This window comes from Perissodus microlepis, chromosome 2, assembly GCF_051167445.1.
Source record: "Perissodus microlepis isolate ML-2025 ecotype Zambia chromosome 2, ASM5116744v1, whole genome shotgun sequence".
Classification (NCBI taxonomy): domain Eukaryota; kingdom Metazoa; phylum Chordata; class Actinopteri; order Cichliformes; family Cichlidae; genus Perissodus; species Perissodus microlepis.
In genome coordinates, this window is record NC_140462.1 from 5,951,388 (window position 1) to 5,964,039 (window position 12,652).

The window sequence follows — 12,652 nt, forward strand, 5'->3', positions numbered from 1 at the left end:
ATGGGAGCTAGATGGGAAATTATAAACCATTCTTATATCTGTTAGTTCAATATGATTCTGGAGTCACTAGAGCAGGGGTGGGAAATTAATTTTCCTAAAGGGCCACATGAGAAGTCAGGACTGCTGTGAAGAAATACATCAACATGCTTATAAAGAGAAAATTAATAATGAGGAGAACTGAGTTCAGCTTATTGGTGCGGCCCTCCAAAAACAGTCCCGGTTTCTCATGTGGCCCCTTGGGAAAATTAATTGCCCACCTATGTTATTAGAGGGTCATCGCAGCTTAGCACAAAGGCTGGAAACTTCACTATGATGACAATCCTCTGGTTTTAGTAGAAACCAGATATAAACAGGATCTTGCAACACCAGAGTGGAGAAATTAAAATTAATGTGGATTATTTCTTGGCTTGCAGCAGCGTACTCCTGGTGTCTATAAACTACAGGAAAGATATGGTGCTTGGTTTCTGAATGAATTACCCAAACTAGATTGTTAACGAGCTTTAGGGCCTTGCATTTTACAGACCCAGGCTAGCTGCTTCACCCTGCATCTACTCTTTCTGTCAAGCTAAGCGAAGATGTTTCCTGGCTTCATATTGAACAGACAGATACTTAACAAGATTGGTATTGATCTTCTCATCTTGCTCTCAGTGTGAAAGGAAATTTCCCAACATGTCAAACTATTGCTTTAAGACGGCACGCACCAGCAGCGCACTAACAAAAACATCTTAATGAGCGTCACAAAGACGTACAGCGATGAAGCACATTCACTCCACAGCTTCACACTTATGATATCCAACGCTCTTGTCAGAGAAGATCAATATTCCGGCCAACGGCGGGAAAATAGCCGGCATTAAAAGGGGAGTTCTGTTACGGCTCAGCCTGAGGCTCACATTCATTTCACGAATGGTGTGAGGCGGTGATATTGATGCCACTCTGCACTAAAGCATAGTCAACGGAAGTCAATGGGAGTGACATGCGGTGTAATGTCGCATAGATCGCTCTTCACTCTGTTAGCCATTAGCCATGCCAGATCCAATCCATGGCCCATTGAATTCCCATGTATACGATGCACGACACCAACACATATTCAGAGCAATATTGAACGCTCTTGATACTTCTGTCAGAGGAAGTATGGCTGCACAACACTGAATGCGAAATACAGTGACACACACGCATGAAGACAAATGAAATTCTGTATCTATTCACTGACAGTAACTGAAACAGTGAAAGGAGGGAGATACTTACAGGGGTAAGGTCACCGGGTAAAGTGGAGCAGAAGGTGGAGGGAAGTGAGTAAAAGTGATTGGATGCAATAAAAGAAAAAAAGAGGTGCAAAGATAAAGGGCAACATTATTGGAGCATCCAATGTGAGTGCTTTGCTACCCACACGGAAGGCATACATGTAGCTGACTGGGTGCTAACTGATTAGTACATAACTGGCATTTGGCGAACAAAGCAAATGGAAAGCACGTGTATCTGCTGTGGCCTTGGGTTTACATGGGGTGTGGTTGGCGCTGACACAAGAGAACATGTTAATCAATGGCTATTCAGGAAGACATGAAGTACAGGGATCAATATCACTGATGCATGAGTTAAATGTCATTATTCAAACAAGGCGAGCTAACAAAGGCTGCCAATTACAGTGCATGCTACTTTCTTAATCGTGTGTAAAGGACTGCGCGAGGCAGCGTCGTGACCAGTGATGTACTAATTTTTAGAACAGAGACACTGATGGGTGACGGGAGTCAACACGCTGCTCACTGACTAACCCCCACACACACACATACACGCACAGCACGGAAAAGCATGCAGGACAACAACAGAGATAAGACTGTCCTCAATCAAGAGGTCTTATGACTCTCAGCTGAAAAGGCCTTTAAAATGCAGTTTAATGAAAGAGACTCTGTTACTGATGCACACTACCCAGAAAGTTCAAGCGCATTTAATTGCTGGGCCTTGTGAAAAAAAAAATCCCCCAAAAAACAGCATCTCGTGTTAACCACACCACCATGCTATTTGAACGTAATAAAGACTTTAAAGCAGCGGTCCCCAACCTTTTTTGCACCACGGACCGGTTTATGCCCGACAACATTTTCATGGACCGGCCTTTAAGGTGTCGCGGATAAATACAACAAAATAAAACTAGTACCGGTACCGAAAAAAAGAAAATTTATTCATAACACAAGTGAAAAGACCAAGGAAAACCGAGTAAACGATAAAAACGATAACAAAATAACGCTGAAAACCGATTAAAAACCCTGAAAACTATACATTTCACACCTGAGCCTCAACTCTCGCGGCCCGGTACCAAACGACTCACGGACCGGTACCGGTCCGAGGCCCGGGGGTTGGGGACCACTGCTTTAAACAACAAGTCTATTTGTTTTCTAGAGCTGGAACACTTGTAACAAATGGTTTAAGCCCACATTAAAAAGAAAAAAAAGAAAAGGCAAGGCCGACAAATAAAAGAAGACTCCACAGCAAATCTAAAATTCTATTACAAAACAGTTTTTCCAGTGCGCTTTGTTCCATTGTTCTGTTCTATTCTGGTGAACTGTGTTGTCCTCAGAGCCCTCTGTACTCAACGCTTCTCACGCCTGAACAACCTTCACTTCATTCATGGCCTGTTCCAGCACTATTTGCCAACAAGAACCTGTCGGGAGCTGCGCGCGGTAGCAAGCATATTCATATGCTTGTGGCATGCACACTAAAACATCGCTCTTTTATATTCACTCAGTGCCGCTAATGCGAGAAGTCTGACTGATCCCCTTCTTCAACTTTGGAATGAGCCGCGCAAGTCAAAACTCTATTCCCTTTGTGCTTTTTCTAGCACTTCTAATCGTTGCTGTTTTTGTTTGTGCAGGCTTTGGCTTCACTGAACAGCTGGAACATCGACACTACTCGAAGCTGAATGGCGAGAGGCCGGTAAACACATCTACATCGGGTTAAACAAAGCATGACTAAAACTGACAGAAGGACAGGCAGGCTACGGCAGGACTAACTGCACTGTACCCGTTCTCTTATAGATGGGAGGCTTCCTGTAGATGTTGGGATCCCCTGTGGCTGAGGAGAGAAAGAGGAGATGAAGACGTGAAACATGGAGGAGTAAAGGAGGAGAGGATGTGAACTACTGCCAGGCGAGGTAGGAGGGATGATTGTAAAGAAAAATATGCAGTATGAGGGGAAGAATATGCCAGATTGATTATGTGTTGTATAAATATACAACTTTCACATTTTCACACACGCTCATTCCTGAGCAACTTAATATGACCTTTTTTAAAGGACTTCCTTCAGTGAATAATGGCTGATGAAATCTTCTCTGTGAAGTGAAAAAATAAATAAATAAATCTGAGAGTAGTGTGAATGTGAGGAGATGAGGAGTCCTACCTGGTACATGAAAATGTTTAGGGGGCTGGTTTGTGGTGGGTGTGCTTGGTCGCCCGTCTTGGCTATAATAAGGTGAACTCCTGCCACTCTCAGAGCCTGCAGCCAGCCATGGCCCAATCACAGCGAAGGAAACACGAGTATGAAGGAAGGCATCAGCACATGCAGATGAAAGCCAAACAGCTCAAAAGTGTGTTTAAAATTACAAGGTGACACTCAGTAACCTTTCTACTTGTGTAACAACAAAGGTTATTGACTTATCAGCAGCATAGAGGGCTGTTTAGAACTGTAATTAGTAATTATAGCCTCAACGCACATGTGTAAGAGTTAAATGAAATGATAGCCAAGGAGCAACTGCAGCAAAGGTGACAGTCAAGCAGCTACTGTGGCAGATATTTGTCACCAGTACAAATATATTAGGGGCTATTTGTCTTAACTGGTAATGACAGATGGAAATGACAAACACTTTGATCTCTAGTAAAAGGAATAGTTTGACATTTTGCTTTTGTGCAACTAGTTGGACGACACAGTTGAGTTTATTCATTGTCTTTATGCTAACTATGTGGCTACAACTTCTACAGGAGCTTCTAATTAAAAGATTATTACTTAGTTGTTATGTGACTTAATGAAGTTTCCAGCAGCTGGTTTCCTAAACTTTCTAAAACAGACATCTTACCAGGGTAGCCATAGTGCTGTGGAGAGCGAGGCATGATGGGTGATATGCCTTGGCGACTATAAGTTGGTGAGTCGATGTAGCCAGGACTGGAGCACCGCCTTTGCTTTATATCTAGGCTGTCATAGTCCTAAAAGGGACAAACAAAGCAAGTCAGGTGAAAGACGAGCAAACAGACACACAGCTCACCGAAATGACAACAGCTCACTTGGGTGAACTTGTACTACATTCACTGCTACGTTCAGAGTGCTTACCTGAGAATAGGGAGAGAGAGTCCCAAGTGACTGCAGGGGAGACAGGAAAAGACAATTAAAGTTTAAAATTTTAATGAAATCAACTCATTCAGTTTCTTAGATAACCACTCTGTAGAAGAGGGGCTAAAGAAAAGAAACTAAGAAAAAAGAAAATAGGGCTTCATGACTTTGTTTTCAGAATACAAATGTAGGAAACAAAATTGAGATTGTAGGACTAAAGTAATAATTCTGAGAAAAATGGCAGGATGGAAAAAAAAGTGTAAATTGTGATTTTTTTCTCAAGATGCCGAACTGAATCTGTGGCTGTAATCCTCTTCCATACCTCTTTCATAGATTTCAAAAGCTGACTGATTAAAACTTTATTGCTGAGTTTCCCAGATACGGAGTCTAGTCTACTTTCAGTTTAATTTTTCTTTTCTGTTTTTTCAAAGACCAGGTTTAATCCATTGTCTGGGAAAGTGGCTATTTATCTTATTTTTAGACTGCAAAATCCAAATGAGGGTTAGCATTCATTATTTCTTGGTTGAAGCTTGCAAGGTTCATTGTTTAAAACCCAAACCGATCACCTGCAAGCTCTTTCTTCTTGAGAAGACAGATGTGAGAGTGACATGAAATATAATCAAAATTTTAATCATGAAAACATAATTTCCTGTAAGTATGTTTACATTTAATTGCACATTTGCACTACAAATAACTGGCTGCTATGTAAAAAAATTCGGTCAAATGTTTTAAACAGTTCACTCATCCACAAAAGACAGTTTCATTGTTTTTCACCTTTAAAAGTACTTCTGTAAACATCACATCAGTCAATCATCAATCGATACCAAATCAAAAGAAAATCGAAAACTAACAAAATATGCCCAATCAAACTGCATGACACCCACTTTTGATCTTCCTGAAAAGAGACGAGTGACGAGAGCAATGCTGTGTTTGACCTGGAGTGTGTGGCTGCAGTACCTCCCCATAGCTGTAAGTGTCTAGTCTGTCATCAGAGATGTATCTGTGGTACGGCTGGTATGAGGAGGATATGAGGTCTGGCTGTTGGACCTCATATATGGCTTTGACCTTTGGCAGGGCAGCTAGGTCCTTATAATCTAGGATCTCATTCTCCACTCTGGCCTGGAGAGAGGACACACATACACCCACCAAAAGACAGCGCTACAGCAACAAGACCCAACATCAACCACATGGACAATGAATGAGAACTTCACCAGTGATAGCAAGCAGATCGTGAAACAGTGAGAGCCGTAGAGGGGGGGCAGAGAAAACTTGATGAGGAACACACAGGTACAAACGAACACGCTGCAGGAGCTGACAGCACTGTAAGCTGTTGACCTTCAGGATATCAGCATATGTCAGAGAGAAAGCAGAGGAAGCACAGACAGCAGGAGAGCGAAAGAGAGGGAGGAAGCGTGGAGACAGTATGGATGACAAGCGTGCTTACACTGCATTTCTCCCTCATCCATCACCTTAAACAGAAAGGTCATTGATTATGAGAAGAGAGCAGGGCAGGGCTGAGCAAGGAGCAGTGACTCCTGCTTGCATGCAGATAACCCCTGACATGCTAATACTGCAGTGATACACAGCAACAATTCAGACAGCCAAAAAGGCAGGACTTACAAGTGCAACTGCTAAGCACTAAACAAAGAATAAGGCTTGGCTGGCACTCTGATGTGGTTTTCAGCATAAACACTGCTCAAAAAACTTAAAGGAACACTTTGACAACACATTAGATTGGAGGGGGAGATCATGCTGGATATCTAAACCAACATGGACTCTGTAATGTGTTAGAAATTAAAGGATGCCACATCGTTTGATGGAAATGACAATTATCAATCTACAGAGGGCCGAATTCAAAGACGCCCTGAGAATCAAAGTTAAAAAATGATGCAACAGGCTAGTCCATTTTGATTAAATTATATTCCAGTGAGTCAAAAGGGCACTTAGTAGTTTGTATGGTTTGTATGTTGGGGCATGCTGCTAATAAGATGACAGATGGTGCCTGGAGGATCTCCTTGCAGATCTGGAAGGCACCATCAGGGCATCACTGAGCTCCTGGACAGTCTTTAGATCAGACATTCACGCCAGTGCCATGCTGCAGGTCATTTTGCAGCTTTGAAAGTGCTCATCCTGTTCCTCCTTGTACAAACCAGCAGATATCAGCCCTCCTGATGGGTTAAGGACCTTATGTGGCCCTGTCCAGCTTTCCTACAGTAACTGTGTCCTGGAACTCGTCCATGCTCTTGAGACTGTGCTGGGAGACACAGCAAATGTTCTGGTACATATTGAAATGCAACCACTGTAGGGTCCAGAAATCGCCTCATGCTACCCCTAGTGGCACTGACCATAACCAAATGCAAAACAGTGAGAAAGCAGATGACAGAAAAAAATATCATTGTCCTCCAGCTGTAAAACCATTCCTGTTTTGAGGGTTGCCACTCTAGTTGTTAATTTCATTAACACTAAAGCAGCTAAAACTGATTACCAACCCCCTCTGATATTTAACTGAGCAGATCAATATCACAGAGGTTTAACTGACTTGATGCTATACTCCGATTAACAAGTGTTCCTTTAATTTTTTTACTTAGTGTATAATGAGTAGAGTGCTTTTTGGTCATTGAATATTGAAAATGAGCATGAAATATCCAGTCAGGTTGAAGACAGTGACACATTGTATCCACAATTTTGCCATTTGATTTGAAATAAAACTGAAGAGAGAGATTCAGTAAAGGACTGACAAAGCTTTGCAAAAGGAACAAACCCATTGTTTTGGCAGTTCTTAAGTTCCAGACTTCAGGCGGTCCTTGCAGCCAAAACAGTTTTTGTCATTAAAGCATTAATGCTTTAATGACAAAAAGCATTAATAAATCAGCATAAATAAATCAGTTTATAAAATGCTTATATGAATTTGAACTTTTGAACCGCCCCCTGAAAACATGGGAATGTGTATAACAATAAATGAAGCAATGCAGTTCAACCCCTTGAGACTAAACGACAGGAGTTCAGTCGCACCACAGTTGTTTTATTTCAAATCTAATGGGATGTCTGGCACATCAGCAGTGACAACAGAGGTTAAGGACACAGACAAAGTGAACAGGCCAAGGGAGGGAGCAGCCTCTCTTATTTTGTGCTTGACTGTTCAAGCCTAAGCATAGTGCTCGTGATTCTAGTGTAGCAAAGGTGCTTCAAGGGTAGGCTCGGTGGCAGTGTGGCAGCCAAAAGTGACTAAAAGCTGCAGAGTCACAGGTTACTTACACATATAACTCTACTGGGAGAGCCTATTGAGGAGCCTGGAGGAGAGATGGAGGCCTCGGACAGGCGTCTGTGCTGTGGGTTAGAATCAGACAAAGAGGGAGTTAATTCACATAGTGAGGAAGTTTCACTCTATATCTGTGGGCTTCTCTCTGTACCACTGTCAAATGCTCTTAGGACTGTTTAAACTAGTGCTCCGTAAACACAAAGACTGAATTGAAAGTCCAGCTCACCCTGAGTCTCCTCTCTGCTCTCGCCGCTTGCTTGCATAACGGGTGCCACACCTCGCATCCTGAGGAGCAAGAGAAAGAGGGCAGTCACACAGTTGCTGGGTGTTCCCCGCATGCCGTGCATTTTCTAAAATTGGTGAGGACAATCTAAAACATGCATATGTGTGGATACTCGACCTGTCAGGTACATTTCCTCGCCCTCTTTGAACATCATGTTGCAGCGGGCGCACCGAGCGCAGGTTGGATGGTAGTGTTTCCCTCCTGCCTGTGTGATGAGGAGAGGACGTGGCTGAACGTAAATCATCACCACAAGGATTTTCACAGATTGAGGGCTAATCTAAAAATCGCACCCCGCCTAGCAGAGCAGGTCACTGTTTCCATATGTTTTTTATGAGCTTTTTTGGCCACCAGTAGCCTCAGAAAGTATTAGGAGACCAGTGGATTGCCTGAAGCTGTTTCATCAGCATGCTAGAAACCACCCATTCTCTCCCTATGACATAATTAGATCAAAGATCCCCGTAGGTCAGTCACATGAGGAAGCATGTGTATGCATGTGTGTGTACAATACAGAATCATGTAAGTCAAGGACATGTGAGTGTGAAATATGCCCTTGAACATGCAAGGTGCCTCGAGGGGATAAATCCAAGCACACGGTGCAGCTGAAATGGACACAGAAAAGTGATCACACTCCTGATGTTTCTCACATGCAACCCTGCGGGGCTGATGGCCGAGGCGTGGCCCCATCCCATCACCTCTGCCTTCCCTAAACGCACCATTCGAGAATTTCTATTTATAGAGGCACTGCAGACGAGGAGACCTGAACTGTGTCAGCTGAACTCCCACGGCATGCAAGTTAAAGTGGGTGTGTTTGTGTGCACAGTGAGGTACTTTATATCATTTCAAGCTGCACGGAATCTTCCTGGTGTTCATAAGTCGCACGTTTTTACTGGATTTCCAAGAAATCGGTTGCACCTGATGAGCGAGCTCCCTCCAAGAACTGCCACTGTGCAGCAAGACGCTCAGCTGTTTCCGAGACACATCTTAACCGCACTCGCTATCTGCTCAGGTTACTACGAAAGGGGGAGGATGCAGCACTTCTGTCTGTTTTCCAAGCAGTGGAGCGTTTACTATCGGTGGCCAAACGGTATCAGTTAAACAAATGCTGTTACCATCTCAAATGAGGAACCTCTGTGGTGGCACTAACAGGCTGCTAAATTTATTGCCAAACTGAGACATTAAGTGAAACACAAGAAAGACGGTTTTATGATCCTCAACCCTCCACTTTCCCCCTTTATGTCTCCCCTCCTCCATCTTCTATATAACTACTCATTAAACTAACAACCTTTGGCTGTGTTAAGTTAAACGGAAGCGCTGCGCCGTGGGGAAAAAAAAGTCTAATTATAAACACAGACGCAGAGAGATGAATCCGAGTGTTTGACGTCGGACAGCATAAATGAAAACAACACTCAAACAGACGTCTGTGCGACTTATTGGTATCTGTCAATGTGCCAATAATCAGCTCCTAAGTTTTTCTTATCCTTAATGAAGTGCATTTTGCATGTGTAGGGCTACAAACCTCTGCATGAGACTTCCCCTGAGTCAGTCTATATGCACGCTGCATCCTAAAGAAGTGCATCATTATGTGATCAGATACTGACAGAAGACTGAATGCAAGCGTGCGCAGATACACATGTTCAGAGAACAAACGATACAGATGCAGTGGGAAAAGAAAGTGAGAGAGAGACTTGCAGCATGAAGGCTGACATGTCCCCATGTCTATAAATAGCCTAGAGAGGCTGACAGTCAGGAACAAAGCACTTTACACCAGCTATTCTGACAGGCGAAGGAGCAGAGGGACAACAAGACCCTGTATGTGCATGTGTGTGTTTGTGTGTGCGTCTGACAAAGTTTTACTACATCTGCTCCCTTTCCTCAAGTCCCCTCAGACACAAGACGCCCACCAGAGACTCTTCCAAAACATTTAATTAGCATCTGCACTTTATCACTTTCATTATTTCCAGCCCTGCTCTCCTCATTACTCGCCCTTCACTTCTTTCTTAAGCCCAACTCCTAACTCTTTGCTGTAGATCCTTTGCTGCTGACTCCTTCTGCAATCTCTTAAAAAACTGCTTCACTCTGTGCATTTTTAATCCCGCTTTCTGTGTCTCCCTCTGACATCACCCTTCACTTTTTAGCCTCTGATCTTTTTTTTAAACTCTCTTTTTGTCTCCGTTCCTTTCACAAAGTTGTGCCTCAGTCTAGTTTTTTTTTTAACCTCCTCAGAGTGGAGGGTGGTTTGTGTTCTCTTTGACCTCAAGTAGAAACAGTCAATCTGCTCGGATGTTCTGTCGGGCGCGCTCAACGTGGTGCAGCTCAATTGGTTTCGGTTTAGTAAAGCTTCACAAAATGTTTTATCACCCCCTCAATCTTAAGTCGGTCGCTCCCTGAAGCGCAGCGGGGCTTAAACTCCGCAGAGGACGTGCGACGCGGCCGTTCAATTACGATAACGCTGATTACGCTCCGCGGTTCACTCCAATTTGGATTTCTGTGCTGCTGCTGCGGTGGGATCATCTAATGTTGACATCTGGTTCCGTTCTCACCTCCAAAACCCTTCCACTGATGTATCTGCTGCAGGTCTCACATTTCACCCCATACTGGGCGTGGTAATCTGCCTCACAGTATGGCACTCCATCCCTGCAACATAGAACATATAAAAGAAACTGCTAGTAGAGTGTCAAAGACACAATTTGCCTTGTCTTGGGGAAACCGCAGATAAAGAAGGACAGAGCAGTTGTTGGGAATTTTGTTTCTCTCTGTTTTCCTTCCCTTTACACACTCACTTGCTGATGTACTCTCCAGTGAGGACCATATTGCACGTCCGACATCTGAAGCAGCTGACGTGCCACTGTTTGTCAAGTGCCAGGAGAGACTGACCCTGCTTGATCTCGGCTCCACATCCAGCGCAGTCTGGAGAAAAAAAAAGAAAAGGGAAAGGGAGGGAAAGAAAGAGGGACGCAGAGAGATAAGATGTTAAAATGTTGTGGAGCGGTAGAAATTGTAAGAGACAGAGAAAGGCATAATGAGCCCAAGGACTAAGTGTACATCTTTAAGCACTTTCTGAGCTACTAAGTGCAGTTTTCATCACTGCCACCACCTTAAATAAAACCTACTGTGCTTTTTAGACTCCCCTAAGAGGTCCAGGGGATGTGGGAAAGTAACAAAAAGTGTCCGGGTTAAAAAAAAAAAGTAGACAGGGAGGCAAAATTGTTAAATTAAAAGTTTTTATTAAAATTTCTCTCACTAGTTAAACTAAGAGATACGGGCAAGCCGATAAGTAAGGAATACAACAAAAAGCAGGAGTTCATCACTAAACTGAAAAGTTCATGTAAATCAAAAAAGGGTAAATCAGCAAAGCACACACTCGTCTCCACAGACCACCACACACAGCTCACTAGCTGCACAACCAGCAAGGTTCTCTGACACCAAAGTTCACCTTTCTCTGGCCTGAAGTACATTAGCGCTGATTATACAAGCATAGAGCACATACATCGGTTTTGCCCTCAGAAAGATGCTTCAGCAGGTGTTACTGACCAACAGCAGCGTCGGGAGGCTTAAAAAAGGGTCAGCCCTCTGTTTGTTTGTACTAGATGGAGGCTTGGCTTTAGCTTAACCTTTTTGACCTGCTCTGTTGCACATGAGAGTAAGTCACTCTAGGGACCACTCCAGTCTGCTTCGTCAGCCAAGACAAACTGTGTTTTGTAGTGAAAAACTGCAGTGTACAGTGCAGGCTGGGTTTCTGGCGTCCAAATCAATCTTAAAAAGTGATTTAGTGGTGATTGTGCTGAGTGTAAAAGGGCTGGGATTTTAGTCCCAGACTGTTCTTCTACTGAGTCATTATACACTTCTAATTTTAGCCACTGGATGAAATAGGTATTAGATCATCTAAAATTACGTAACAATGTTTGTGATAAAGAGCAGCCGGCTATGGACGCATAAAAATGTACAATAAATAATGCAGGAATGTTGCTGCTCACCACGCCTTTATCTGTGATGTCAAAGCAGTTTTTTAAACTAATGGTAAATGGTATGGCTCTTCTTCACACAACTTGCCTTATTTAGCCACGCACACCTGGCTCAGACCTTAAAATACATTCAGTTTTAATTTCATTTTTTATATATATAATTTGTTTTTTGGTGAACGTGTGTGAATACACACTTCTCAAAGTGCAGAAATTGCCACAAAAAAACTTTTAAAAAAGTAACTGCTTATGACCCAAAACATATAGCCTCATCAATCATGTACGGTGGTGTGTCTGTTATTGTGTGTGGGTAGCGTGAAGAGAAAATGAAAGGAGTAGGTGAGGGGGCTGATACGCAACAAAGGTGCCCAACAAAACTGGGGAAGTTGGATTCATGTCATACACACTGAGCTCTTACCCCACTGTAATATATCACGTTAAAATCTTGAATGAAATGAATTCGAATCCTTAAGAAGGCTCAGCAAATGAAATTACAGCACTGTGTAAAAAATCTTATGTCGCCCCTCATTTCTTTATATTTTGCTTCCACTGGTGTATGCATGAGAAAACTTTAATAATTACTTAGCTCTGTTTTTTTTTCTTTTTTTCCCTCTAAGAATTCTGCACACTAAGCGTTTATTTACCTTCTTAAATATCCCGATCGTTATGCAAAATGAGGCAGTGCATTAGTGTGTGTGCCCTGTTCCGTCCACACACACTGCATCCTCATAAGACAGAGTGATGAACATGTACCTGGGGAGCTGTTTGAATTTTATTCTGCTGAATGGAGCAATTTGGGGAGGACTGTTGTTCACTGCCTATACGCCATCTGTTGTTACT

At 43.0% G+C, this 12,652-nt stretch overlaps 1 protein-coding gene across 9 annotated transcripts in view; it reads right to left on the reverse strand.

Moving 5' to 3' along the window:
* Positions 1-12,652, reverse strand: part of ablim3 (actin binding LIM protein family, member 3) — a 45,152-nt gene that overhangs the window by 4,144 nt on the left and 28,356 nt on the right. For 4 of the 9 annotated variants that reach the window (XM_084941922.1, XM_084941913.1, XM_084941872.1 and 1 more), the window contains 10 exons: positions 10,634-10,760; positions 10,394-10,487; positions 7,971-8,058; positions 7,797-7,855; positions 7,567-7,638; positions 5,269-5,430; positions 4,312-4,341; positions 4,061-4,187; positions 3,388-3,483; positions 3,013-3,063 (listed from right to left, as the gene is read on the reverse strand). In XM_084941922.1, the coding sequence (XP_084798048.1) occupies positions 3,013-3,063; positions 3,388-3,483; positions 4,061-4,187; positions 4,312-4,341; positions 5,269-5,430; positions 7,567-7,638; positions 7,797-7,855; positions 7,971-8,058; positions 10,394-10,487; positions 10,634-10,760 (906 nt within the window). The remainder of the gene's footprint in view (positions 1-3,012; positions 3,064-3,387; positions 3,484-4,060; positions 4,188-4,311; positions 4,342-5,268; positions 5,431-7,566; positions 7,639-7,796; positions 7,856-7,970; positions 8,059-10,393; positions 10,488-10,633; positions 10,761-12,652) is intronic. The other 5 variants (XM_084941888.1, XM_084941881.1, XM_084941906.1 and 2 more) reach the window with 3 other exon arrangements.